This window comes from Cladophialophora bantiana (genome assembly GCF_000835475.1).
Source record: "Cladophialophora bantiana CBS 173.52 unplaced genomic scaffold supercont1.4, whole genome shotgun sequence".
NCBI lineage: Eukaryota > Fungi > Ascomycota > Eurotiomycetes > Chaetothyriales > Herpotrichiellaceae > Cladophialophora > Cladophialophora bantiana.
This window is the reverse complement of record NW_015971578.1, coordinates 2182230-2210188: the sequence shown is the minus strand read 5'-3', so window position 1 is coordinate 2210188 and position 27959 is coordinate 2182230. Positions and strand designations below refer to the sequence as shown.

Here is a 27959-nt window from a genome sequence, read left to right as displayed (position 1 = left end):
CCTACCTAGGTAAGGTAGTGGGGCTGGCATGAACAAGAAAGGCCCGAAATGAAGTCTCGGATAGGACTGCGGTCCAAGCCGCATGAGTTTTATCCCCAATGTCGATTTCCATGTTCCAGCGAACTCCGTAATTACGTCCGTCTGTTACGCAAATCATCCTATCCATAGCTTGAGCTGTACAGCCAGACATCTAACACGACCACATTTACAACGGTAGACTTTCTCCATCTCCAGTTTCACGGCCGAGTCCAAACACCCGTCCTCAGGGCAGTCACGAGCGATTCAGTCGGTGTGCCTCCCGCTTCCAGCGCTCCCACCCAACCTCTTTTACCTTCCTACCGACGACGTCCAGTTGACCATTGTTCTCATCCATCACGAGCCTATTACCAGACCATTGCTGTCCGACTACAGAGAAAGTCTCGGGGGTACCCTGGAACCAAGGGCCGCGCAGGAAGATCTTGGACAAGTAACCCAAAGGAAGAGAGGCTGCAGCTCGCTGGCGGAGGTGGACCAACGTCTCCGGCTTTAACAGCATTGAGGTTGTAGCTAGAAAACGCCCTGAGCAAAATGGGACTTGCGTACAACGTCTACCTCAACTCTGCTAAAATATTTGGCTGCAAGGTATACCTTCCTCGTCTGATGCCTACGTGTTCCCGTTGGTTAACGGAGCCCGTGAATGCTCTAGAACTGTAAGACACACCTCGCCGACTTCGACGACATCATTTCACGCAATTTCCGAGGCCAACATGGGAAGGCCTTCCTATTCTCCACTGTTGTCAATATCAAGCAGGCCGAAGCCATGGAACGCAACATGACCACCGGTAGACATATTGTGAGGGATATCAAGTGCAAGCAGTGCGATGAGACGGTGGGATGGAAATACGATAAGGCGTACGAGGCTGCAGAAAAGTATAAAGAAGGGAAATTCATTTTGGAAAGCGAGTTGCTCTGCACGGTGACTTGAACGAGTGTCAACGACCAGATACAGGGAGCATTTCGGGAGAGCATTGGGAGGCACCGGAGTTCTCTGATATTTGCACCTTGGGGGGGGGCTGTTGGAGTCGACCATGATGGCCCTTTCGATCGGACTTGGGGAGAATCGTTCCGGATCGGTGGATTTGGTATAAAGGATATCCCCTAGAACAATGAACAAGCGATACCGCTGCGTTGCTCCGTGATAGCCCATCGAGATGTGGGACAAAGTCTTTCCGATCGGGCAATCCCGCCGAACTTTCCTCCTTGTTTCTTCTCGACGTTGAATTCGATGCCTGTTAAGCAGCGGTCTTGTTGAAGAAATCAAATTCATTCCACCGGAACTCAATTCCCGCGCCTGCTGGCAGAAGGAAGATCCCTGTCCGAAACATGCTCATTTGGAAGCTTTTCTCAACCCCCTCATTGGATGTCAGTTCAAGTTTCTCTTGCCCTCTTCCACACCCTCTACCAGCCATGCTCCAGCAACTTCTGTGCAGTTTGTTGCTTTTTCGGCATCACCACGACCTCCAATACTCGACGAGTGCGAGCCGTTGACTCGCGCTAGAATATCCGCTGGTCGATGTCAGCCCATCCTCAATCCGTGCACATTCGCCCGGCCATGCATCCGCCGGGGCTGGAATATATCCAACTTGTAACCCGTAAATCATGACATATCCAACCGATGCTTCTCCAACTGAGGCCGCCGGACTTATTTAGAGCGCGTACTTCGCAACGACTCCTTGACAACCATATAAAACGAGATAAATTTCTCTTGGGGGTCTTCTCGTGCATTGCCAGTCTGAAACCCCAGAGGCCAGGAACCATCGGTAATACAGGAAAACTTGGATCGAAGAACGCATCATGGCTTCCAAAGAGTCGATGAAGGCGGTTGTCTTCAAGGACAAACTGCAAATTGTAGTTGAGGATAGACCCATCCCCAAAATCCAAGAACCCAAAGATATCATTGTCAAAGTCAGGTACACTGCGCTTTGTGGCAGGTATACACCCTGATCCCCGCTACCCTTACCTGCACTGACAAATCCAAAGTGAACTTCACGTCTTTCGTGGCCATCAGCCGTCGGACACTGGCTTCATCATGGGGCACGAATTCACGGGGGAGGTAGTTGAAACAGGCTCTGATGTCAAAACAGTCAAGAAAGGCGACAAGATCGTCACTCCCTTCACCACCAACTGCGGAGAGTGCTTTTACTGCAAGAGAGGGTTCTCATCGCGTTGCGAGAAATGCCAACTGTTCGGAACGGTGACCCTCGATGGTGGGCAAGCGGAATACTGTCGAATCCCGTTTGCAGACAGCACAGTCATTAAGGCCCCGGCGAGTATTCAGGAGAACAAGCTCGTGCTGATGGCCGACATCTTCCCGACAGGATATTTTGCTGCCGCCAATGCGTTCCGAGGGGCGGATCAGGATGTGATATCGCAGAGTGTCGTCCTTTTGATCGGGTGCGGACCGGTTGGACTCTGTGCGTTGATCTGCGCTCTTGAGTACAAGCCCAAGGCTGTCCTGGCCGTTGATGGCGTCGAGGCTCGTTTGGAGCGGGCGAGAAAGCTTGGTGCCGAACCCTGGAATTACCAAAAGGATATGGAAGGCCTGAAAAAGCGAGTGCTGGAACTCTCCCACGGAAGAGGAGCAGATACGGCAATCGAGCTAGTAGGTCAAAGCAGCGCGTTGGGCATGGCTTTTGAACTGCTGAGGCCATGGGGCAATATTTCCAGTATCGGCGTACACAACGGAGAAATCCCCTGGACAGGTAATCAAGCATATGGGAAAAATTTGAGGATCCAGATGGGCAGGTGTCCAGTTCGGAGCCTCTTCGAAGAAGCCTTGGACATGCTTGCAAGGAAACAAGACAAGTTGGACTTCATGACTGACAATATCAAGCCTCTTTCGGAGGCAGTCAAGTGGTACAATGAATTCAACAACATGAGAGTTCAGAAGGTTGTTTTCGAAGCAGACAAATGAGCGGTCAGAAATCCCAGTCTCTCACGAGATATGTAGAGAGTTTGCAAGACAAAGCATTTCCGACGGATATCTTATAGCCCTTGCTAACGTAGACAGGATCTCAATGTTCGAACCTTCCAGGATTCCCCATGTTCCCAACCTCAAACAGATTCAGGTGCAGCAGGTACAACGTATTGACATTGTGGCTACATGCAGCCTGGTGGGTCGGAGGCGTTTTCCCCCACCGGCTATAGCCTTGACCTACCTCGTTTTTTATGACGCCGACAAGAAGCTCGCGTACCCAAGCCACAGCGTACAAGGCCGAGGAGGTCAAGGAGGCTGGCGCAGTCTAGGTCAGGCGCTCTGCACGAAGTAGGGGCCGATGCCGGCTTGATCTAGTGCGAGAGGCAAGTAAATGAAACTTGGCCTGTGGTCTGAAGACTGGATGAAAGAGCGAGACGATGCTGTGTCTGATGATTATGAACGAGTTGGTTCGCAGTGGCTAGATCAGAAGGAGGGGAACAAGGAATGAATAGAGGACTGGGTACCGGATACACAGGAGCAATGCCTTACACCCTCCAAAAGGGAAGCATCCGGCTCGCTGGCCAGTGGGAATTGGGCAGGCCCAAGCCGAAGGACTGAAGGCCAGAGCAGCTACTGCTGCTGCTTGTTTGCTGTTGCTGTGCCAGTGGCTGGCTAGCTTGGTGAGCCTATGAGAAGGACCCCTCTCTTTACTGCTCTTCACTGCAGCTGCTCGTTCGCCGTTTGCCGCTGAAGACTTGTGTTGCTTGTCGCCTCCAGTTTTTCTATTATTTCGTTTGTTTCTCAAAAACCTTGCTGCATCCTCACCACCCACCACCACATACCGAATCACCTTTCGCCTCACACCTCGCACCTCATCCTTGCCCTCTTCTCAACCTCATCCTCTCCATCCTTTCCTCTTCTCCTCCATTCTCCCTCCATCCTAAACCTGTATCACATCTTTCGACTCCGCAGGCTCACCTCCCACCTACTCAGTTGGATTTCTCTGCCCATACCTTGTCGACCCGCACCCTCCCCACACGTCCGGCGTTGCCTCAACTGATTTTGCTGTCATCATCCACTCCGACACGTCCACTGATAAACGTCACGATGGCATCCACCGAATCCGCAGCATCTGCAAACCACGTTGACGAAGCTGGCCTCGCCGAGTCCTTGAACCAGCTTAATGTCGGAGATTCCCAGAACGACACTCCAAAGACCGAAGAAGAATACGCGCAATCACAGTTGACCCTGCGTGCTATTGTGTCGACCAAGGAAGCTGGTGTCATCATTGGCAAAGCCGGAAAGAATGTTGCTGATCTACGAGAAGAAACCGGCGTCAAAGCCGGCGTCAGCAAAGTTGTTCAAGGTGTTCATGATCGCGTATTGACAGTCACTGGCCCTCTTTCTGGCATCGCAAAGGCATATTCACTCGTGGCCAAGGGTCTTCTTGAAGGCGCACCGCAGATGGGCATGGGTGGCGTTATCCAGAATAACGGCACACATCGTAAGCATTTCCCCAACTTGTCAATCCTCGAGTTTCGCTAATGTTGTCCCGCCCAGCCATTCGTCTCCTCATCTCTCATAATCAGATGGGTACCATCATCGGCCGGCAAGGGTTGAAGATCAAGCATATCCAGGACGTATCGGGAGTCCGGATGGTTGCCCAGAAAGAGATGTTGCCACAATCCACTGAGCGTATCGTCGAGGTCCAAGGCACGCCCGAGGGTATCGACAAAGCTGTTTGGGAGATTGGGAAATGCTTGGTCGATGACTGGCAGCGTGGCACCGGGACTGTCCTCTACAACCCGGCCGTTCGAGTCCAAGTTGGTTCCGGCCCTCTTCCTCCTGCGGTTGGCAGTGGTGGAATGTCAGGTGGCAACTTTGGTGGCAGTGGTCGGTCCTACAATCGAACCGGTAACGGCGCTGATTTTAGTGAAACACGTACGTACAACCGCAGCGCCGATGCGCCACGAGGAGGTGGTATTCCCATGGTCACCGAGGACGGAGAGGAAGTCCAGACCCAGAATATCAGCATTCCCGCCGATATGGTCGGCTGCATCATTGGAAGAGGAGGAGCAAAGATCAGTGAGATCCGCAAGAGTTCTGGAGCCCGCATTTCCATCGCCAAAGCACCACACGACGACACCGGCGAGAGAATGTTCACCATCATGGGAAGCGCCAGTGCCAATGAACGAGCCTTATATCTCCTCTACGAAAACCTCGAGGCAGAGAAAGGACGCAGACAGCAGGTCTCTTCTGAATGAGGCGCTGATGCTCCCACAGCCCAGCGCCTTTGTCTGAAACGACTACTCTTCGACACGCTCCTTGAAATCCCCCGTCCAAATATGTCCCGCCTCCAGACTCGACGAAATGACAGTTCGACTAAAAAGCATACGGCATTGTTTTTTCCTTCTTTGGCGTCGGATAGATGGTGTCTTGCGCAAAGCGACATTGACGAAGCTATGATACCTTACCTCTCGCCTGGGGTGCGAGACTTTGACGAATGATGACCTGACCTCGAGCTTGTACGTGACGAGCTCCCCCCACCGATCCTTGTTTAATGTTCCGTCAACTACCAAACACCATTGCACATCGACTTCAGACTCAACCGCGAACTCATGCACTCCCCCACTACTTTTCCCATTTTGAGCCTCAACATCACAGCATACCGTCCAAGGCTGGGTTCTCCGAAGCGAAGGAAAGATAGACAACTAGGTCGGAAGATAGCGGCGGAGGAGACGCCCTTGAAGCGGGTTGTCCGTGGCTTATCTAGAGGGTATAACCAAACACTACCTAGGTATCGCCTGTCTGGTGCAAGAGAGGGATGTTTGTTGAGCATCTAACAACTCATACCGGTTGAAAAGAATGAGCGTATCAGATCAGAGGACGAACGGGGCTCCTCTTCCCTAGCTCGAACGAATCCAACCAAACCTTTCGTGCAAACTCGCTTAACCTGGGACTTTCAGTTCGCACTTTGTAGAAGGGCTCAATCCGAAATCCACCCGACTGCAGTGGTGATTTGCTCTAGGCGAGTGACTTGTAGATTGGTCACCGCATGTTGACGGTCTCTGACAGGCGGGGATGGATTGGGATGGGCCAAGTCAGCTTCCGAGGGGCGGTATGTGAAATCAAGAGCAGCTCCTCTGATCATAGGCTAATCGGGGCTCAAATGAGGTTCTGTCAAAGTTCCTGCTGATGCCCGAATGCTGCGGCGCCACCAATGCTGCATCCTTTTGCCCCAGGCGCTTCAGCAACCACTGGTGTTTAAATGCCTTCGGTGGCCAATCCAGTAACAAGAGGTCGGGGTAATGGGGTCTGGCCCCTACAGCATGGAGACAACAGGGACAGAGGAGAATCAAGGGACAGGAGGGACTTAATTCCAGGCCTTGTAGCCCCAAGCTGCAGGCTGTCAGATGGATGCCAATTACATGCCTAAAGGGGACAGCTGAAAAGGAAGATGGTGGTGTTGCGATGCATGGATCACCACTCTGTCTTGTGTACGAGGTAGTTGAAGTAGACAGCAGACTGGTCCGCGGAGCCGTCTCAGTCAAAGGTTCGCTTCACATGGACTGACTGACTCCAGTATTGTGAGTTTGCAGAAAATCCCCCTTGGACACGGCGACATTAGACAGGTCCTTCTTTGGCGTTTCAGGTAGCCGCCTGTTGCAGATCAACAACCCACCATCGCCAAACGGGGCGACTTGGCCTATTACCAGCCGACTAACCCTCGCCCGGCACACACCACGCTTGACGTCGACTCTGCTGTCCTCGTGGCCTCAAGGGTCTGGCTCTGGTTCTCGCTTTGGCTCTGGCTGGCGTGTCAGTCAGCAATACCGAATGCGAATCAATTATTCCCTACTGGGTACTTACTTTCTCAAACATCCGCGCGTGGTTTCTCTCCCTGTAACAATAATCAACATCTACTTCCCTACAGTGTAACAAGCCGCCTGCAGCCCAGCCTTGCCTTGCCCTGCGGTGACCGAACCAGACAACTTGGGCTACTATATTACCTCCCCTCCTGCGTGACCATTACAAAGGCACTCGGTTTGCAAGGCACATCCTGAACCCTGCGGCTGCGTCTGCATCTGAACCTCGACTACACCTTGGTGTAACGATCAAAAGAACAGGGTCAATTTGCCTCCCATCCGCCGCAGGATTCCGTCACGATACTTTCGACAACCCCTCTCTCGCCCGAACTCGAACTGCGTCGAGTCTCCTAAAAAAAAAAAAAAAAAAAAATGAGAGAGAGAGAAAGCCGTGCACTCCCCGAAAGTCCTGCTACTTTCTATACGTCAATTCAACCGACCCTGAGCGGCCCTATACTTAGCAATGTCTTCCCCGGTGCCGCTTCTTCGGCCACCTGTCCCTGGTGCTCGAAGCTCAAGCGGTAGCCGGACACCTCGTTTGACGTTAGGAATCCCCCCTTCACCCAACCAACGACCAGTCACTGGAGAAGGTGAACCCCCTGCTGAAGTCCCTCGCTTCAGTCTGGCCGCATCTGGAGCGAAAGGGCCGCCAAAACTATCTCTTGCAACACCATTGGGAAGTCTAGGCTCAGTGCAAGAAGGAGGAACCAATCTAAGACCACAGATACAACCATTGAACATATCCGCAGTGACAGGAAATGAAGTCATCAGCAGACCCCGGGGGGATAGTTTCCATGCCGCCAGTGTGCCTGGATCTGCATCGTCATCCACATATTCGGCCCTCTCCTTCGCCATGCAAGGCAGGCAAGCTGGGACACCTGACCCATCCTCGGCGATAAGTTCGATCTACTCAGAGGCCAGTATCGGCGGGACTTCGATGGAAAGAGAATCGAGTATGGGCGGATTATCAGTTGACTTTGAAAGACTCGCAATCGAGAAGGGTAGGCCACTCGATGTGGAAGATCTGGACGACGAAGGGTGGGGCGCAGCGAGTGAACAGAAGAAAATCATCGAATTAGGTTCCTTGGGTGAGGGTGCGGGAGGCGCGGTGACAAGGTGTATGTTGGAAGGTGGCAAGACGATTTTTGCTCTCAAGGTACGTTTGAATCCACCTGAATCTGGTGAGGCTCTTGTTTCTTATTTTATCATTTCACGCAGATTATCACCACCAGCCCCGACCCGGATGTGAAAAAGCAGATCCTTCGTGAACTCAAATTCAACAAGAACTGCACGTCAGAGCATATCTGCCAATACTACGGCGCTTTCATGGACAAATCCTCGAGCACGATATCAATAGCAATGGAGTTCTGCGAGGGTGGCAGCCTGGACAGCGTATACCGTGAGGTCAAAAAACTGGGCGGTAGGACGGGAGAAAAGGTCCTGGGCAAGATCGCAGAAGGCGTGTTGCATGGTCTCACGTATCTCAATAGTAGGAAGATCATACACAGAGGTAAGCCACAGAAATGCAGCCCTCGGACTTCCTGTCGAGATATACTGACGTGATGCAACATAGATATTAAGCCCTCTAACATCCTCCTCTGCCGCAACGGCCAAGTCAAGCTCTGCGACTTTGGCGTTTCCGGCGAATTTGGCACAAAAGGCGACGCCAACACCTTCATAGGCACTTCCTATTACATGGCTCCCGAAAGAATACAGGGCCAATCCTACACCATCACCTCTGATGTGTGGTCTTTAGGGGTGACGTTACTTGAAGTCGCCCAGCATCGCTTCCCCTTTCCGGCCGACGGAACAGAAATGCAGCCACGTGCTGGTCTAATTGATCTGCTCACGTACATTGTCGCCCAGCCCATCCCGAAGCTAAAAGATGAGCCCGAGAACGGCATCAAGTGGAGTGACATGTTCAAGTACTTCATCGAGTGTTGCTTGGAGAAGGAACCCCCAAGGCGAGCCACGCCCTGGCGAATGCTAGAGCACCCGTGGATGGTCGAGATGAAGGCTAAGAAGGTCAGTATGAGTTCCTTCTTGAAGCAGGTGTGGGATTGGAAAGATTGAGTGAACGAGGGATGGTATAGGACAGAGTGGGACATGAAATGTTGAGTTGGACACGGCTGTCTCTGGACGTGGTTCTTGGATGATGTGACACGATTCCATGGAGGAAAATATGAATTTTAATGCTGGAATGAAGGAAAGAAAGAACTGATAATGGCTGGCCCGACTGCTTATCCTCTGGCTAAGACCTTCCCGAGGGGTGGCCTGGCTCAAGGACAAATACCAGCAGGTCGAAATGGCATTGAAATATGCTTGGAACGAGAAACCTTGGGCTGCGGGTTTGCGAAGCCGAGTTATTATCTCGGTGGCGTGGAGACTGGTGTATTGACCACGGTGGTCGAGGGTAGAATGTGCTGTTCCAATGGCTTGAAGAATGCGTCACACAACGATGCAAGCAGCCGGGTGCCCATGCGCATCTAGAATTGTACAGTTGGATAGAGATGTAGCGGGGACAATGAGTTCAATGCTGGAGCGAGAAGCTGAAGAACATTAGATCAACCACCTAGGAAAAGGCATCAGGCGCTCCTGCTCTATTTCGTTGACTCCAACACGTCTCGCTCATGAGAGTGCTATTTTCAATGCGTTCAAAGCTTGGCCTTCTTTGCAATCAGCGTATATCCCTTGGGATAGCTTTCCTGCCGGCGCCTTTGCATCTCGCCAACATTCCGTATTCCAGCCGTGAGCATGGAGATGTCAAATTCGGCGAGGCACTTCATGACACGGCGGGCGCCCTCTTCGCCCATAATACTGTGCTTCGGAAAAGTGAGTATGGTTTGCAATTCAATGGGATCTTGCACAATGGATAACACACCTCAACCCGTATATCCACATCCGAACAACCCATACGAAGTTAGCGCCCAAACACAACGCCTTTATAATGTCCGAAGCGCCTCTCGCGCCTGAATCAAACATGACGGTCAGTTTCTCGCTGATCCTTGCGTTGACGATGTTCTCAAGAGCGTCAAGACTGGCAATTGTGCCGTCGACTTGGCGGCCCGCATGGTTGGAGACAACGATGCCATCCACATCCAAGTCTCCACACGGATTGGATTCTGTGAACGGCAAGGAAGTCAGTTTAAACACAGGTCAATTTGAAGCAACACCAATCGCACAGACTAACCTTTGGTACAAAACGGCTTCCCACAACTCAACTCCTTCTACGTCTTGATTAACCAAGGGGTCTTCCGAGAGCTAAACGCCTGTCCGTGCCAAACATTATCAATCCACATTGCACCTGCGTCCTCGGGTTGCTTCTTCGGATCGATCCCTGTCTTTTCCATGCGTCTCTGGAATATCGGGTCCGCAAAACCTAAATCCGCGCCAATCCCGCGGTAGAACGCGTAACTAGAGGTTAAGACATCGACAAGTCGCCAGCCAAGCTGCCAGGTATCAGTCGTGAGTATACATGCTGCAAAGCCATTGGTAACTGCTCTCTTTAGCAGGGAGACCGCCAGTTCGTCGTCATGAGGCAAATAGAGCTGGAAGAAGCGGACAGGGGAATCGTTATCCGCGCCTTGCAGGTTGACGGCGTCGGGCATCTGGCACCCTGCCAGCGACGTCTTCGATCATGCTCGATCCGGCAGTGCTGAGTGCATAGGGCGAGCGAAGCTGGCCCGCAACTTTGGCGACAGGGAGCTCGCCCCTTGGATGGTAGATCTTGTTGATTCCAATGGGAGCAAATGCGATTGGGGCAGAGACCTTGTGGCCAAACAAGGTTGTGGTAGCATCTCGCTCGTTGACATCGACAAGCTGATGGGGAATGAGTCGGTGAGGGAAAAAGGCCTGCAGGTTCGCCAAGTGAGTCCAGCCGTTGCCAGTATTGCTCTGAGCATGAAGTCGGCCATTGATGGAGAGCGACTCTTCAGCGTGGGCTTCAAGTCTGTCCGGCCGTGTGTTAAAGGAGCCAATGGGCCCTCGTTCAAGGGCCAGAAGGAGTTACGCTGTTCTTGTTGCCAGTGAGGAGTGGTGCGATGGCAGAGCTTGGGGATCTGCGGATCACTCATTTTCGGATGGGAAAGAGATCTGGAATCAAAGGAGGAATCAAGAAATGGAGACTGCGAAGAAAAAGGGGTAATTATGAGGATTGTTCACGATTCTCTGCCAAGGTTGTGTGTGCTCGACACCAGCCTCCAAAAGTGTCACCCCAGACTCCCCTGTGGTTTTTAATATAGACAACAACAGCCTCGTGGTCGTCGAAGTCAAAGAGGCTGATAATATATTATATCGAACGGCGTGCTTCCCGGCAGATCGATCATGATCGTCACCACTACGCAAACGGGAGGATGACGTTGAGATGAGATGGAGATGGCACCCTGGAGTTCAAAGCTTGTGCTGCTTGGGTCTGAGGTCGTCAAGCATTAGCCCGGAGGATTTTCCAGTCGATAGTGCTCCTTAATACTTCGAGGAATTCACGCCTTGCGCTCTGGGAGCAGAAAGTTGTCGTAGTCGCCGAGTCGCGAAGATGCTGCTGTTATGAGGGTTAAAGTACCCGAAGATGTGCCGTAACAATTTGACAATCAACTGACAGCAACACCGACAACAGCAGTCACTTTGCAGCCTACGTTCATCTTCATGCTGCCCTCTGCGTAGTCTCCAGCTCTGCCCACCACTCCTTAAATGCTTCTTCTGCATTTTCGAGCGCGTCAAAGCCCAGCAGATCTGCCTGATACCCGCTATCTAACCATTTCCACTTCGTTTGACTACTGCCATACCAGTCGAGATTTGCCAGAGCTGCGTCCCGCTCCTCCTGCTCCGGACCGTCGTGCAGATGGAAATACTTCCTGTTGGTGACGGCTCCTAGCACATTGACGGTGGTCCTCGACTTTCGCAGATTCTCATAGAGCTGCAAGACGGCTGCGACCCGGTCTTTCGACTCCGCAGCTGCGTGATTGCTAGCTGACTTGTGCGCAAAACGGCCCAGCAGAAGTCCAAGCACAGCGCCATCTTCCACCGCCATTGCTGCCCCTTGGGCCTGGTATGGCAGAGTCGGATGACAGGCATCACCCAACAACGCAATACGATCCTGCACCCGATGCTATCAGTCGACGTTTCCAACCGTCGAATGGGACTCACCCTTGTCCATTTCTTGAGCTCTTGATGATGACAAAGCTTCCATTTCAACACCGAAGAAATGCACGAGATCAGTTTCAGCAGGCTACCAAGGTCAGCATGTGAACTCGGCAGCCATATTCCGTAGCCTACATCTCATCCCACCCTTCGAATGTCATCCTCATCTCGTCAAGGTCTGCTTGGACGCTCCTGACACCCGCTGGAAGATTGTCCGGTCGAAGCAGAACGAGGTTGAATTCGGCGCCACCACGGACAGGGTAGAAAACACAATGCCTATCGGGCCCCATCCAAATCGTTACTTTCTTCTTGGTGCATAGGTCTTCCACTCGCGGATCATTCAATTCCAGTAATTGTTGGCGCGAGAAGGTTGCCCGATATGCAAGGTCGCCGGTCTCAATTGGCGGCGAGGGGTATCCAAGAATGGCATCTCGCGTGGATGACCATAACCCTAGAAGCATTAAGCAGAGCCACGAGCAGAGACATTGGGGGATATAGTTCACCATCGGCTCCAATGATCACATCCCCAACAATAGCCTCTCCGCTAGACAATATTACCTCCGTACGGTCAAATGCGATGGCTGTCACATTGGCATCGAGTCTAATCTCCGCTCCCAACCTTGTTGCCTCGTCCAACAATATGGCATGGTAATCCTGCCGGTGGATGACCCTGTTCACAATCAGCTCGTTCGATCACTGGCCCAAGACAAAACCCACATCCATGGCGCACCAATCCGCTCGATAAATTCTTCGCCTACAGGTCTCGAAGCTAAGAGCTTCCCATCCTGGTATCTTCTCATATCATGCCATTCCAGCCAAACGGCGGGCTTTTCGAACAAAGGTAAGAGACCGTAACTTTGCAAGATCTTTCCCGCATTTGGCGGAATTTGGATGCCCGCACCAATCTTTCAACATAGTCAATATGATTCGTTCCGATATTTGATTTCACCTACGGCGGTGATAGCTGGTGCCTTTTCCAAGACAAGGACGTTTAGTCCTTGACGCCGACATGCGATACTGCAGGAGAGTCCGCCCAGACCAGCCCCTACAATGATGACTCTGAAAGAAGTTATGCTTCCCATTTTTCCTGAGACAGGGTCTTTGGGATTCCTCTACAAAAGTCTGCCGGGACCGGCATTTTATATCATGCTTTGGATGGTGATCCGAGCGACTTCCCTCCTGATTCGGCCGTTCACGAATCCAAGCGCTCGGTTTCAGCCGTGGGGTCTTCTAGGGCGACCATTTTCTTGTCAAGGCCTGGCACGGTGTTTAGGCATTTTTGAGTTACGCCGGGCTGGGCAACGGTCTCTTCTGGCATCAGAATTCCTAGCCTTGCCGCCAGCTGCGGAGGAACGTCCACGGCGCAGCGGTTGAGATTCACGCGTCAGGGGAACGGCTGTTCTGGATACAGCCGTCTTTGATAAGGTCAAGAGCGATGAGGCATGAGATCCTACTGAGCTGGTTGTGGGGCCTATCCCAACGACAAGCCCAAAGGATTTGAACGGGACATCACATTCAAAGACGGAGCTGGCCCTCTACCTCGACCCACCATCTCAACTTCACAGGTGCAATGCTCGGGACATTGAGCTACTCGCTGAGTCTTGCTAGTCCTCCGACTGCATTACTGAGGGGAGGCTCGTGACCTAAAAGATGCCATCCGCTAAGGCGCAGTTCCCCATTATCCGGAGCAGATGTTTGAATTGTCGAACTCAACCCCGTCGCAGACATCGCAGTCAGCTTGCGGCGTTCCTTTATGCGTCATTCTTTGCAACCAAAGCGATTCGAGAAATAAATGATGAGGATCCAGCGTTGCATTTCCCGCGCATCGACAATTGGGTTCTTACCAATGTCGCCTTTTGGGTCGGGTCAGCCTATCTTCACGCCCTGGAAACACAAGCACAGCCCGCAAAATCGCTGTTTGAATTATTCCGAAAGACTATGCAGCTCACGCGGGCACGGTCTTTGCCATCGCCCTACTTATGCCGACCCACGTGATAATCATCACCACACCTGCTTGGCCTCCATCAATGCTGCCATAGCTCCCGGCGAAGGCATATCGGCTTTTTTCGAAGAACTTTGGGGCGGATAACATGCGTCTATTAGAGGATGCATACTTGCCGGAGATGTACTTTGATCGTGGTAAGGCTCGACGCTGCCTCTCGAGGGACAGCTTTTCTTTTTGGATCGATTTATTAAAGCATCAACTTGAGCACGGAGACGCACCGACTCTCCAGGATGACTACCTAAGGTGTCTGACAATGCATTAAGACATTTCTAATTTTACTCCTGCACACCTAGGATGTCTGAGGGCAAGGGTTGCTCGGTTGTCGAAGAGACAGCATGGTGGAAGTCCGTCACTGTCATTGATGAGCCCTCGGCCACTTTTCATGCTTTCTTGGGCAACTCCATGTTTATGACGATGGTCTTGGCTTGCAAATATCCTTTCAGACCTTCATAGCCGCTTTCTCTCCCTTGCCCTGATTGCTTGTAGCCACCAAAGGGCGTCTGTGGAGTTGTCTTATATGCTTGGTTAATGCCCACATTTCCAGCCTCGATCTTGGAGGCCACGCGCAATGCTCGAGCAATATCGGATGTGAAAACAGATGCTGCTGCTGTCAGCACATATTCATCTTTTCTAGGAAGTTTTCACCTACACCCAAGACCGTAAGTGGTATCGTTGGCCATGGCGATGGCATCCTCCTCAGTCTTAAACGTCTTGACAGCAATCACAGGTCCAAATATCTCGTCGGTGAAGACGCGGCTTCTGACATCAGGATTAAGAAGCACAGTAGGTTGCACGAATGTGCCCTTGTCGCCCATCCTCCCTCCTCCGGTCAAGATTTCAATACCCTCGGCTTTGCCATCGTTCAGGAATCCCATGACGCGGTCGAACTGTTTCTTGTCAGCCAGCGGGCCATATGCCGTTTCAGCCAGAGAAGGATCTCCCATTTTCTTGGCCGCATCTTCGAAAGCCTTCTTGATTCCTTCGATAAACTTAGGCGCAATACCTTCTTGCACGAGGACTCTTGATGATGCAAAGCAAACCTGTCCAGAGTTCCGCAGAAAGCCTGCGGAATTGTGCAGGAGGGCATTGTCCAAATCGGCATCGTCGAAGATTAGAGCGGGAGATTTGCCTCCCAGCTCTAGGGAGACATGTTTCATATTGGATTTGGCCGCAGCGATTTGGACGGCTCGTCCACCGGCGGCAGAGCCAGTGAAAGCAATCTTAGCGATATTCATATGGGATGCCAGCATAGCACCAACTGGTGCGGCACCGATAACGATATTGATGACGCCGGGCGGGAAGCCGGCTTCCTTGATCAGTTCTCCATAGAGTGCTGCACCCAGTGGTGATTTCTCCGAGGGCTTGAAGACGAAGGTATTTCCAGCAGCTAGAGCGGCAGCCATTTTCCAGGCGGCAAGGGCATGGGTGCCGTTCCAGGCAGCAATCCCAGCACAGACTCCAAGTGGCTCATAGGCGACGATCTTGTAGGAGCCATCACCCTCGGGAGGGTAGCTTTCCCCAGCGATCTTGCCGGCAAAACCAGCATAGTAGCGCCAGATTGCGGCTGGGCCGTGAACAAAACCTTTTGCGAGAGTGATGGGCTGGCCCATGCATATCGTCTCTAATTTTCCGAGGCGGTCGGCATTAGCATCCAGGAGGTCGGCAAACTTGAGCATGATGGAGGCTCGCTTTGAACCAGGGATGGATGACCAGGTTGGAAAGGCGGCTTTGGCGGCGGCGACAGCACGGTCAACGTCAGCCTCGGAGGCCACTTGGACTTTGTCGGTGACCAGCGTGTCATCGTTGGGGTTGTAGATTGACAGGGTCTCTCCCGATGAGGAGGGAACGTACTGGTTGGGATTGGTGAATGGGAATTGGCGGCAGAAGCGGATGCGGGCCAAGACGACTTACCTCGTTGTTGATGAAGAGATTGGTTTGGTATGCCATGTTGACTGCTTGAGAGATGAAGATGTCGAGTTCAATGGGTTGAAAAGGAAGTTGTCAGTGTCATCGGCAAGGTGAAGCAGCAGCAGGTAGTAGTCACGCCGTATGGACAAGGTATGACCAACTATTTACCCCGCAGCGAGAAGCGTCGATGTATGCGGGCTTCCGAGGAAGATGAAAGCTTGGCGTTTGGTTTCCCATTGCCATCTCCAACAATATCAATAGGCAGCGAGCAGGTTCGGACAAGGGACAGAAGGGAGTAGCACGACCAGCACAGTCCTGCCGCTTTTCTCCTCCACTTCATGCTAGTAACTGCCTAGTACCTACTGATTGAGTACTCGATATACGGAGGACGTAGTTAATGATCCATATTGAATGCCACCGGCGTCTCTCACTGCTCGCCCTGTCACTGCCCGCCCTCGGTGCACGTTTCCCGCCTTATCGCTGCAAGCCAATCAACCATCAAATCACCGCCATCGACCTCTTCCTGCTCTTCCCATGGCATCCTGGGCGTCCTCCGCGCCTCTCACTTCAAAGCTGCTGCAACCTCGCTCTTTACCGACATGCTATACCCGGAATCCTCACATACGCTGCCAATGATGCCGCAATAAGCAGGCAGGCGAGAGAGCGTCCACCCAGCAACGTGCCAGATGCAAGCTCCAGCACCAAATGGCAAAAAGGACACCATGAGTCCATGAGGCCATGACCATGTCAGCTGTACTATGCCTCCCTCACAACCACCTGTTTCTCTCTTTACAGGACTCGTCACCGACCTTTTGACCTCCTTCACCACCCTCACCTCCCAGCTCTATCAGAACGTCATGATTGTGCGAGTCCGCGACCTGCTGCTTTTCGGCTCCGTGGCCCATCGGGTTGTCGATCAGTCTAATTGCTCCTCTCTGTCCTCGACCTCGGTCGACTTGGCATGGTATCCTCCAAATGCCACTAATATTAACAACTTGGCCTTCGTCGTTAATGGCACCGGTGTCAATGGATTCATCTTCAACTCGTCCATAACCCCGGCATCGACCGCGTATAGCACCTACAACTGGTGCAATATGCCGCATACGCGACGACAAGAATACCCTCGCGCTGCCCAGGGATACACCCTGAAATATGTCGAGATTGTAGGTAGCCTTGGAGCCGTGGCTGACCTAATCAACAACTTGGGACTGACCAAGTCATAGATCCATCGCCACCACAAGCGCACTCCTTACGCGTCCAATACCTTCCCCCACGAATCCTACGCCTGGGATTGCGACGACGAGGCTTTGTTCTTCTACGGTGCCCCTCGACCAGATGGCTCTTCAGCTCAAGTCCATTGGCAAGTCTACACTTCTCCGTCCAACCCTCTGGCTCCAGAGGGTTTCAATGGAACATGCCAATTTCCGCAAATCTCTGGCTCAGGCCTCAACGACTCCCAGCAACATGGCCGCGATCTCTTCGGCGTTTATCACGACTTGCTCGGCTTTCTGCCTTCATCGTACAACTCTTCGATTGTCAAGTACCGCGTCACAAACAATGTTATCACGTCTCAGGTCGCAGGTCAAGTCGTGGAGGGCCAGTACGCTGGGCGCCGTAACGGTCCGGTATCTGTGCTCATCCAGCCCGACAGTATCGACAGCCTTGAGCCGGCCTATACGTGTTCCGCGGCTAATGATCTCTACTCCTCCTACGGTGTGGGCAGCGACGCTGCTAACTGGACCATGCACCTCAACGACTCTGTATCCCTGTTCGCGAAACTTGATTCTGTGAGCGGCGTGAACAGCAGCGACCCAGACTGGCACAACTGGTTCGACCACTACTTCGACAACCTCTCGGCTCGCTTGTGCCACCAGAAACCCCTGCCGTGTCAGATTGGCAACTCGTCGAACTGCATTACCGGGACGGACGCCGATGCAGTATTCCGGAGAGGCCTATACGAGTACTCATTCATCTACCGCGATAGTCCCGCCTCACTACCGGCGTCCACCGCAAGCTATGGCATCTACATGGCTGAGCTAGCACAGAATCTTCGCAACGCAATCGACGGCACGTCCCCTGTCATCTACACCCACAACGTCGCTCACGACGGATCTCTGTCCCGCCTGCTCAGCATCTTACAAGTCGACGTCATGGTCTGGCCCGGCATGGGTTCCGAAGTCGTTTTTGAACTCTACTCCAAGCAAGCATGTTACTATCTGCGCGTGCTCTGGGGTGGGCAGGTGCTGAGGAGCTCGAATCCCAGTCTCGGCTTGATGAACTTGATTCCGGTCCAAACTTTCCTGTCGTACATAGATGGCTTGGTCGGAGTAGGCGCGGGTACGGTGCCTGGTCTGTGCGGAGATTCGTGAGCCGACCGACGCGATGGCCCAGTCAAATGTTTGGTAGTAGTTTGCGCAAGGACAAGGTAATAGATATTGCTCAGCACCAAGTGGATTAGCCAGCGAGATCGCGAACATAGTTATACAGCCGGAATAGGTTGTTTATTCAATCGTATTTGCAAACCTCCGCGATGGAGATTGGGAAGCGAGTTTTCAGGATCGGTGTTTTAAAACTCTTTCTCTCCTCCTCTCTTGCCAGTATAGGTTAGAAAAGATTGGCTGGGGTGAAATCAGATACACAAAAGCAACTCTCCCAACTCCCTTCTTTGCAGATTGTCTTGACGCTTAGGAATATCTAACGGCGGGGAGTTTTTACGCGCGCGCGCTCTCTCCTTCTCTCTCCCTCTAGCTCGGTATCCCTCCGATCTTTCATACTTCCTTGTGCTCCGCAACGGGGACCTTTTCTTTCTCTTCCTCGTAGTGCTGGCCAGCCTCCTCGAAGGTCTCGGCAATTCGGTCGCCGAAGATGGCTTCGATCTCTTCGAGCTGTGACCCGGGGGGAGGGGTTGCTTGCGTCAGTATCGATCACCCTGATATACACGAGAAATCTGGTGCTCACTTACTGTCTTGTTCTTTGTCTCCGGGTAGAAGAAGTAGAAGACGGTAATGAAGATGAAGTCGCATATGACGAAGATGAGGAAGTATTTCCACGAGATGTGCTCGAGGGCCAGGGGCGTGACCTGGACGAGGAGGATGACGATGCAGTTGAACGTTGCGTAGCCGCACGCTACCCCGGCAGCTCGAATGCAGGTAGGCATAATCTCCGAGGAGTACTGGTGCTCTTGTTAGCCAAACCGGGGGAAGGAGCCCTTAAAATATGGGAAGGACAGAGGACTCACGCATGGAGCGAAGGTGTTTAGAATGCCGCCATATCCCCAAACGAGGAAGAACATGCCGAAAATAATACCCTTGGCCACGCCCAGATCCGTACTGCCGCCAGCTTCGAATCGAGCCCACATGATGACGATGAGCAAGGCACCTGGGATGATGAAGCTGTAGGCTAGGAAGACTGACGACCGGCGGCCAATGCGATCGAACCAAGGTGACATGCAGGCGACTGCGATGCAGACGACGGTGCCCCAGATACCCACCAGAACAAGGGACATGATTGCATCAAAGCCGCAGATCTGATAGATGAAGACTTGATAGTTCTGAAGTGGAATTATTCCTGTGAGTTGTTGAAAGAGGAAGAAGTTCATGACAAGAAGAACTCTCTTGCGATAGGAAGGCTTGGTGAAGATGTTCTTGATGCCGAGCTTCTCTTCCTGATCAAGTTGGATTTGGGCTTTGATTTGGTGAAATTCACGTTCATAGAAGGTATCGTCATGGTGCAAGCCGCCATGGATTCGCCTAAGGACAGATTTAGCCTCGTCATAATGGCCTTTCATGACCAGCCACCGAGGTGAGCGTGGCATCCAGAACGAGAATGCACCCAAAATGAAGGTAGGCACCGCCTGGAGACCGAACAGGACCCTCCACGACGAGTTTCCTTTGATGAAATAGAACCCTAATCCGAGCCATTCCGTGACCGCGTAACCGAGAGAGACATTCATGGCATAGATCATGCCGATTCTGCCTCGGATATGTGGTGGAGCAACCTCGCTGGCATAGACTGGTGTTGAGATTAGACCAGGTGGCCACGGAAGAAGCGAAGCTGCACCTACCTGGACACAACGCAAACACAATGCCACAAGCAAGGCCGCCAATGACTCTCCCGGCCACAAACATCCCATAATTCACCGCAGCGGTTTGCAAGATGATAGCAGGGACGTTCAGCAGACACGCGAATTGTAACGTCCGTATCCGTCCGAATCTGTCAGGCAAGTACCAGTTGGAGAAGTTCCCAACAGCACATGCAGCATAGTATGCTGAGTTGAAGGCCCCGATAGTGTTCGCATTGAGCTTAAAATAGGTCAGGAAGCTGGAGTATCCCAGGACAGAGGTGGTAATGCCTACGAAGTCGTCAGTAAAGCAGGTCTCGACGAACATCACAGCCTGCAAACCCACCCGAATCGTAACCATAGAAAGCAGAACCAAACGTGATGTAGGCAAGACAAAACAGTTGAAACCTATTGAGGCCAAACATCTTTGCTGGGAGGTATGATGATCCCTTCACAGAATAGGATGCCGCGAAGCCTCAGAGACTTTGAAGGAGGTTGACAGTACCATGCTCGAGGAGGACGGCCTTTAATACTTAACTTTTTGAGGATTCGTCGTGCAGATCCACAGACTTGGTACCGTCAAGGCCAACCGAACACGCACAGAGTCTGGGGATCTGGCGGAGAGACTTCGAGAACAGTGGAGAACTTGGTCCAAGTGCCGAAGAGACGACATCCCCCAGGTCAGGCTGTGTTATGCATTGGCCATCAATGGCTGGAAGTCATTGTCAAGTCCGTTGGGGGCCCCGCTTGTCGGTTCCGCTGATCCTGCCCGACTCTTGGGTCTCGGCTTTTGACAAAGGCTGCTAAGTTGTATCATCAATATGCTTCGATCTAGGGTAGATCAAATGAGTAAGTCCGTTGAGGTGAGGGGGTTGTAACGTGGCCTAAATGTGCTCGCCTCTCCATCACGTCTCTGTCGCAGTAATCTCTTTGGTCGATGGCGCCCCAAGGTGCATTCATTGGCGTGTCACTAGACCTCGTGGTTCCGGAGCTGCGCTCACGGTGGTCTCTTCTCGAAATTGGGCTGTTGTGAGGAAGGATTCGAGAAATAAGTGACTGAGCATTTCATGAGTAACGCCCAGAGCTCCCTCAACAGCCCAATCATATTTGAACCACTGGGTTCGGATTAACGCTCCAAGCGTCGAGAACCCTGATGGCTCAGTCTGGCTGGTTTGTAATAGTCTCTCGTTTGTGAAAGAGAAATGGAAGGGGGAAATGGGGGAGATGCTACAACCGACCCGCGATACAAAAGCGTGGAAGTTAAGTGCCCTACAAGTAGTAGTAATGATAGCTTGACTACGATGGCATTGAAGTTTCTGGGAAAGCACCGCATTCGCATATGCGCCAACGTATTAGGTAGTGCAGAGCACTCATGGTGCTACGCGCAATTTCTGCTCACATTGCTTGTTACCCACTTGCCATTCCACTCCACCCATACGAGGTCTGGAGTCCAGAGTCAATATCCGGTACTTTGTACACACCACACCTAACCCACATCTTGCCCATACCCATATCCACACAAAAACAATCAACCGTCAGGATTCCCAAATGGTCACCCACTTTAGTAGTAACTGGCCGGCTTCAAGTTTCAGTATGGCTGAGCAAACAGGAAGCCCTGTTTTCCTGATCCTGTGCTCGATTACAGCAGAAATTACGCAAATACCAGCTATGACCTCTCCCATTTTCCCCTTGGCACACGCTCAGCAAAGGGTCTCGACCGCCAAATGGGTAAATAATGGGCACCCGACTTTTTGCTATCTATCAAGGTATGAATGACTGAAATCTTGTTCTTCTTTCGGAGGGGTCATCCTATTTGTGAAGTCGGGATATGTTCGTGATTTTCATGTTAAACAATAAGGAACGCCCGCGCATCACCAAACATCTGTCATACAACACTAAATCAAACAACCGATATGCCGGACGAGTGTGCAGCTAACAGAACCAATACCACCCTCTTTATTAATACACCGCCTGACTTTGTTGTGGGTAGTTGTGGTCATACTGGTATCCGCTGCCGTCATCTTCTTGCTCTTGTGGATGACCCTCTTCCATGCCCTCCTCTCCTAGCTCTTCTCCATAATTTTCGTATCCTTCGTCTTCTCCTGAGCCTCCCATGCCACCAGCGGCATATGCCATACTGTGAGGGTCATGTTCCATGTTGTCAGCGGCCATGTTGTGATCATATGCCATACCATGAGAGGCAGCAGTTCCTTGTGTTGCATGCATATCGGAGTAGTTCCCTCCCACAGCAGAGCCCCCCTGATCGCTGTGCGGATCGAATGAGTCGTGCTCTCCCATGGAATAGTTCTGCATTCCTTGCATACCATGGTGCGCTCCCATCATAGAGGAGCCACTGGCCTGTGTTCCTTGCATACCGGGATAGCTCCCTTGCATGGAAGAATGGCCCATTTGTGATGGGTCTTCCTCCTCTTGGGGGTATTGCTCGTCGTACTGGTCGTCGTCACCATACTGCTCTTGTCCTCCCATGCCCTGTCCGTGCATTTGTTGCATTTGTCCGTGCATCTGTTGCATTTGTCCGTGCATTTGTCCGTGCATTTGCCCCTGCATTTGCCCGTGCTGATTGTGATGGCCGCCGCCGCCGCCGCCGCCATGATGATAATCTCCACAATCCTCCAGGCCTTGCAGGTTGAACGTGAAAGTCGGGTTAAACTCAGGGTTGAACTCGGGGTTGAATTCATTGTTGTTCTCAGGGTCGAAATCATTGTCGTTGTTGATAGGCCCGGTGCTCCCACCTGCGACATTCCCTACGCTTCCGCCCGAACCACCAGAGATGTTGCCGAGTGTTGTGTTCCCCCCTGTGCTGGTGCCACCGCTGACGCCGCTGACACTGTTTCCACTGGCTGTTGTTTGTCAGGTCGCCGATCACTCAAATTTTGAAGGACGGGTCCAGATGAATCTGCATGCATCTTCAGACCACTCACCTCCTACAGGCCCAACCGCATTTCCGGTACTATCGCTCGTACCCCCTCCTGAAGTGGAAGTTCCTCCTCCTGAAGTTGAATTTCCCCCAGCTGCATTTCCACCTTCTCCGCCCGATCCGCCTTGAGTCGTGTTGGTGTTATCCCCAGTTGTGGCAGATTGCGAGTTCGACGATTCGGCGGTGGCAGTGGCAGTGGCGTCGGCCGTGTTTGTGTTTTCGTCACCACCACCACCGCCGCCGCCGCCGCCGCCGCCGCCCAAAAGGCCTGGGATCAAAGCTCCTGCTAACCCTGGGATGAAACTCATTGGAATTGATAATGTCGAGAAAGCGGGTGAGGAATTGGGCGTTCTAACGTGGTTTAAGTCAAAGGATAATTAGGATGAAGAAGTATTTGCTGAGGTGAGTATGGTAGGCAGGAAAGGGCAAACACAGCGACTTTGAGTCCTTATATCAATACTGTCTAAAATCGTACGTTGTTTGAGAAGACGACTTTTTGAAACCCCGACTCCACACTCATCAGCCACCTTGGCTGTTGGTCGAAGGCATTAAATGAAAGGCTACCAATTTTAGCTCTCGGCGTAAGAATGGTTATTTCTCTGTGACAGTCCAAGCCGCACAGATTACTGGCTTGCTTTGAATACACTGCCGGACTCAGAATGGATGTTTCTACGGCGAAGGCAAGGCCTCTTCGGCCCCGGTTCTGAAGTGGTCGGATATTCTGTGTCAGAATATGACCCACTTTTAGCGCACCCTCAAGGATAGCGTATTATTGTGGGTCGAAAGATTGTTTCGTGCTAGCGATCTGATGGCAACTCAAATTCAGGCTATGCAGCCAGCTATTTTGAGGTGGATTTGGATGAGAAGTGCGACTATTGGGCTTCTATTTTCACTTATTCGATTACACGCTTACTGATTTGGCTAGCTACCAGACTTGCCCTCTTTCGTTCAAGGTGTTAACTAGATACCAGCAAGGCGTTAGAAGGCCTGAAATCTCGTCTGTCAATTAGAAGATTAGCCCTAGAGGCTAGAGACGATGGGCATTCCTGTCACCTGAGGCAGCAAAGCCTATTTCTTACACTGTTTGTGCGATTTGCATGACTGTCCATTCTAATACAACAAAATTGGTGGCTTGAGTAAAAAAAATCCTCTATCCAGTGAACTTCCAAGTAAGAATGTCTCGTGCCTTCGTACAAGATTGCAACCCGCTGAAAGGTGTTCCAGGAAAATGCGCATATGAATTCAGGTTCAAGAAAATGAGCAATGCCAGACGAGGAGTGGCGCGATGAGATTCAGGAATATGCGCTCCTTCTAGACGCCGTTGCAAGCGGTGACAGATCTCGAGTCGTGAAACACTTGACAGATTACATTCTCGGCAAGAAGGAAGGGGGTCACGGTTCGCAGTCGAACAAAGAAGAATCAGAAGAAAAACGAGAGCAATACTACGAACAAAACCAAAACGACTACGAATATTATGAAGAGCATGAGGAAGAGTACAACGAGCCGCACGCGGAGACGAACAACAGATTCGTGGACGAAGACGGAAACTACACGGAGGAGGACAAAAACTTTGGATATGAGGAAGAACAATATCAATATGACAATAGCTACGATGAACTTGCCGCTGCTGAGTACGACCTCTCAGCTGCGAAGGAGGGGTATTATGAGGGCCCTTACATGTCTGGTGCATACAATGAACCAGATAATGGAGCTGACACGTACGAGGAAGACCCGTATGGGGATTACACTGACCCCAACCCAGCACCATATGGAAACGAGGTATATAGAGCCGAGGAGACCGAGATTGCAGACGAGAACTATACAGTTGGAACTTATGCTGGATCCAGCAGCAACAATTACGAGAGCCATTCCTATCCTGAAGATCAACAATATGATGGAGAATATTACGACCAAGAAGCTGATGGGACATATAATGACTGGAATCCGGAGGCCGATAACTACCATTATCAGCAGGGTGCAGAGAGACGAGGAGGTGAGTGGCACGAAGAGCCGGGTTACAGACTTGTCTCAGATGACCAAATCCAGGAGGTCGTCGGTGAAGTTAATCTTTACGAGCTGGGTGACGTACATCCCGAAGAATATCAGATACCCGCATATGACGACCCTGCACATCCGGAAGAGCACCAACAACATCCAGCGGAAGAACAGCTATATAACGACGACGATCATGTGTTTCCAAGTCACCACCAAGAATATTCGCAACAAAGCCAAACCTATCCACATCCATATGATATTGACGAGTTTCCAAATCATCACCAAGAATATGCGCAACAGAACCAAACCGATCCAGAGGATGATCTGTTTTCTTACGACACGACAGAAGAAGCGCCTCCAAAGTACTCTGTGGTCCCACGCTATGCGATCAATCCCAACCCGCAGACACAGTATGTGCCATATCGCCCGTATCTTACGACATCAGAGAAACCCGCGGCAGTGGATGACCCGAACAGAATTACCAGGGTTTCGATCAACGACCACACGGACGGATTCGGCTCTAGGACTAGTGTCAGTTTAGCTGACGATGAAGATGAGTGGGAAGACGAGACCTGCGAAGAGGAAGGCGACGGCATGCAGTCCCCACCGTCGGACAAACCCTCTGGCCTCCAGCTCAATCCTTTCAGTCATCAACATGAGTGGCTTCTTTCCATGCCTACTGAGGAATCAAGCCAATCCAAAGTAACTTGAGGGAACTAAAGGCACTAGAGCTTAGTATGTGCATCTTTGTACAGGACCACCAATTCAAATTTGTTCAGCTATTAAAGTACTTCTTCACAAGAGCAGGGTCAAGGATGGCATTGTTCGGCACCACCAGATCCTTCGAAATGGCTGAGGTTTTGCGCCGACCCGCATCGGTAATCTTATCCAATGTCTCTGGCACATGCTAGAATTGCGGAGGCCGCTTCCAGAAACGGCAACGCCGACAGCTCAAAAAGCTTTTGTATCGTCGTCAAATAGGCAGGTCCAGTAGGATCGTAGTATGTTAGTGTGAGATGCCCTGGCTGCGGCATAGAGTAAGCCCGAACGTGCCATTTGGAGGGTCTTGTCGCCGGACCTAATGGCTAGGTACACTGGTCTGAAAGTGGATCTGTGAAACTTGATGTAATGACTGAGCCACTCTAAATACTCGGGGTTTGTCGCTTTGAGTTTCGGGGGCCCGAGCCTTCCCTGCCACATATCAGCACCTCGGTGCCCGCGGTAAGAAAGTCGAACTAGCCCCGAAATAGCTCGAGGCCGCCACGGCTAAGGCAAAAGCTTATCCGTATTCTTAATTCTTCTCTATTGTGGGACTCTGGAGGTTGCCCCGATTTATTTATGGGCCCATCTCCGCCGCATATCACTAATATTGGGGATGTCGGGATGTGGCCATTTGTAGCTAGGTTCAGCAAGCACAGCAGGCAAGCCACAGTGGGTTTGCCATTCATCGTAAATCCTTGGCTGCGACCTTTGCCTCAACGGGCTTAGGAGTCTAATCCTGACGGTCTGAGCTGTGTTGTCCAACAGAAAATAGGTCGTGTCCAATTAAGGGCTGAACAGCCCGGTAGCGACCTTTTTCTTTGCATAATAGGCTCTCTTTTGTTGTCGAATAAAACTTCCAGCGAATGCACTCGTCAAATATGCGTCATTGAAGAGGCAACTCAACACGCTCTCTGCTTCTAGCATCTTGTTTTCCTTCTCTAGGCCAAGCTGCGATTAATCAACCAGATATATAGGTCTCCATTGCAATGGACTACGAATATTACCACCACGACTATTACTATGACGGCTACAATGACTATGACGGATGGGATGGCGAGTATGGGGGAGAGGATTACGACTACAACGAGTCCTACTGGGAAGACGATTACTGGTATCATGAGGAATCACCTGAATACTATCATCAACACTATGATGAAAGCCAGGATTATGGGAACGGCTACCACCATTATCATGCATCCGAGGAGGACTATGGAGATCACTCCGGTGAATATTATGATCATGGATATAATCAAGGATCCTCACGAGGCGGCAACTATCACTACACCGAGGGAGCAACATACAATCAGCATGATCAACACCAACATCACTACTACGGGAGCGACTCCTGGTAAGGTGGGGAATTGCGGTCATGACTGACAAGTTGTGGGCTAATGATAGTCCCAGGAGTGCTTCTACAGTTCATCATTCTAGCGATCATGTCCATTCCAGCAGTCATGCCGTCGACAATCATACGCCGAAGACTGTAATTCTAGAATTACCAGTCTCTCCTCCGCCTCCAGCATCTCCAGCCCCTCCCAATATTTCAGCTCTTTCCATGCTTCGCACTGGTACACCTTTATTTTCAACCAGCTTTCCAAATCCATCTCGGGCTCTTAGCATCAACCGCGACCAGAGCCTCAGTGTGAAGCCGATAGATTCACAGTCCACACAATCAGCTCGTTCCCCGACTCCAACTGAGTCCTTTTTCCATAATCTCTTTTGGAGAAGTCCGGTCAAGGCTAGAGCACGCACAAGGCCCTCCTCGCCAATTGTCCGATCGAATTCGAGACAAATGCTGCATAGGCCTCATTCACCTGCCAACAACTTGAACAGATCGCCCTCAGCGGCCAGAAACTCTCCCATGACTGGGTATGACGCGACAAGAGGAAGAGATATAGGTTTTCTAGCGCCATCTCCTGTGCAGGGTTGATCTTATCAGTAGAGCGAGCAGATTAGGTATATGGAATTTTGTGTCGATGAAGTTTCGCGCTGAAGGGGGGCCATATTTTATGTTTTGTCATGTTATTGCTGAAAATGATATATAGTCTGTCAACTGCTCTGTATGTGGATGCTCTCGTTTATAGGCCGAGATATCAGAGAAATCGATGCTCTTCTGCACAGACGCCTATTTACGAGCTGAACCACTGTTTAATCACGAGAAAGGATGGTAGAAAGAAAGAAATCTTTGACCAACTCCCAGAGTCTTAACGGACTAAGATCACAGTGACTCTCTAGAATAATTGACTGCTACTACAGCTGATATGTTGAAGCGAATTGATCGAGTATAGTACATATTTATTTCAATATAGCCTTTTGCTAACAGGCAACTTTGT

At 51.4% G+C, this 27959-nt stretch overlaps 12 protein-coding genes across 12 annotated transcripts; 7 read left to right on the top strand and 5 right to left on the bottom strand.

Moving 5' to 3' along the window:
- Positions 1 to 567: 567 nt before the first annotated feature.
- Z519_03582 (uncharacterized protein) lies at positions 568 to 964 on the top strand (the record flags this gene model as incomplete). Its single annotated transcript, XM_016761332.1, has 2 exons — positions 568 to 621; positions 686 to 964. The coding sequence occupies 2 exons, from the start codon at positions 568 to 570 to the stop codon at positions 962 to 964; spliced, it is 333 nt and encodes a 110-aa protein (XP_016623182.1).
- An 869-nt stretch (positions 965 to 1833) lies between these two features.
- Positions 1834 to 2953, top strand: Z519_03581 (uncharacterized protein; the record flags this gene model as incomplete). The annotated part of the gene is made up of 2 exons (XM_016761331.1): positions 1834 to 1970; positions 2020 to 2953. The coding sequence occupies 2 exons, from the start codon at positions 1834 to 1836 to the stop codon at positions 2951 to 2953; spliced, it is 1071 nt and encodes a 356-aa protein (XP_016623181.1).
- Positions 2954 to 4063: 1110 nt separating this feature from the next.
- Positions 4064 to 5220, top strand: Z519_03580 (uncharacterized protein; the record flags this gene model as incomplete). Its single annotated transcript, XM_016761330.1, has 2 exons — positions 4064 to 4460; positions 4517 to 5220. The coding sequence occupies 2 exons, from the start codon at positions 4064 to 4066 to the stop codon at positions 5218 to 5220; spliced, it is 1101 nt and encodes a 366-aa protein (XP_016623180.1).
- Positions 5221 to 7285: 2065 nt separating this feature from the next.
- On the top strand, positions 7286 to 8895 carry Z519_03579 (uncharacterized protein; the record flags this gene model as incomplete). Its single annotated transcript, XM_016761329.1, has 3 exons — positions 7286 to 7978; positions 8041 to 8332; positions 8396 to 8895. The coding sequence occupies 3 exons, from the start codon at positions 7286 to 7288 to the stop codon at positions 8893 to 8895; spliced, it is 1485 nt and encodes a 494-aa protein (XP_016623179.1).
- A 581-nt stretch (positions 8896 to 9476) lies between these two features.
- On the bottom strand, positions 9477 to 10430 carry Z519_03578 (uncharacterized protein; the record flags this gene model as incomplete). The annotated part of the gene is made up of 4 exons (XM_016761328.1): positions 9477 to 9639; positions 9704 to 9944; positions 10013 to 10049; positions 10107 to 10430. The coding sequence occupies 4 exons, from the start codon at positions 10428 to 10430 to the stop codon at positions 9477 to 9479; spliced, it is 765 nt and encodes a 254-aa protein (XP_016623178.1).
- Positions 10431 to 11461: 1031 nt separating this feature from the next.
- Z519_03577 (uncharacterized protein) lies at positions 11462 to 13040 on the bottom strand (the record flags this gene model as incomplete). The annotated part of the gene is made up of 6 exons (XM_016761327.1): positions 11462 to 11914; positions 11965 to 12046; positions 12094 to 12409; positions 12462 to 12628; positions 12676 to 12863; positions 12912 to 13040. 6 exons carry the CDS (start codon positions 13038 to 13040, stop codon positions 11462 to 11464), a joined length of 1335 nt encoding a protein of 444 aa, XP_016623177.1.
- A 1303-nt stretch (positions 13041 to 14343) lies between these two features.
- Z519_03576 (uncharacterized protein) lies at positions 14344 to 15910 on the bottom strand (the record flags this gene model as incomplete). Its single annotated transcript, XM_016761326.1, has 3 exons — positions 14344 to 14564; positions 14613 to 15813; positions 15875 to 15910. The coding sequence occupies 3 exons, from the start codon at positions 15908 to 15910 to the stop codon at positions 14344 to 14346; spliced, it is 1458 nt and encodes a 485-aa protein (XP_016623176.1).
- Positions 15911 to 16728: 818 nt separating this feature from the next.
- Positions 16729 to 18240, top strand: Z519_03575 (uncharacterized protein; the record flags this gene model as incomplete). Its single annotated transcript, XM_016761325.1, has 2 exons — positions 16729 to 17034; positions 17095 to 18240. The coding sequence occupies 2 exons, from the start codon at positions 16729 to 16731 to the stop codon at positions 18238 to 18240; spliced, it is 1452 nt and encodes a 483-aa protein (XP_016623175.1).
- Positions 18241 to 18639: 399 nt separating this feature from the next.
- Z519_03574 (uncharacterized protein) lies at positions 18640 to 20356 on the bottom strand (the record flags this gene model as incomplete). The annotated part of the gene is made up of 5 exons (XM_016761324.1): positions 18640 to 18756; positions 18834 to 19043; positions 19110 to 19882; positions 19935 to 20222; positions 20278 to 20356. The coding sequence occupies 5 exons, from the start codon at positions 20354 to 20356 to the stop codon at positions 18640 to 18642; spliced, it is 1467 nt and encodes a 488-aa protein (XP_016623174.1).
- Positions 20357 to 21890: 1534 nt separating this feature from the next.
- Positions 21891 to 23177, bottom strand: Z519_03573 (uncharacterized protein; the record flags this gene model as incomplete). The annotated part of the gene is made up of 2 exons (XM_016761323.1): positions 21891 to 22792; positions 22874 to 23177. The coding sequence occupies 2 exons, from the start codon at positions 23175 to 23177 to the stop codon at positions 21891 to 21893; spliced, it is 1206 nt and encodes a 401-aa protein (XP_016623173.1).
- Positions 23178 to 24132: 955 nt separating this feature from the next.
- On the top strand, positions 24133 to 25575 carry Z519_03572 (uncharacterized protein; the record flags this gene model as incomplete). Its single annotated transcript, XM_016761322.1, has 1 exon — positions 24133 to 25575. One exon carries the CDS (start codon positions 24133 to 24135, stop codon positions 25573 to 25575), a length of 1443 nt encoding a protein of 480 aa, XP_016623172.1.
- Positions 25576 to 26612: 1037 nt separating this feature from the next.
- Z519_03571 (uncharacterized protein) lies at positions 26613 to 27556 on the top strand (the record flags this gene model as incomplete). Its single annotated transcript, XM_016761321.1, has 2 exons — positions 26613 to 26974; positions 27031 to 27556. The coding sequence occupies 2 exons, from the start codon at positions 26613 to 26615 to the stop codon at positions 27554 to 27556; spliced, it is 888 nt and encodes a 295-aa protein (XP_016623171.1).
- Between the last annotated feature and the right edge of the window lie 403 nt (positions 27557 to 27959).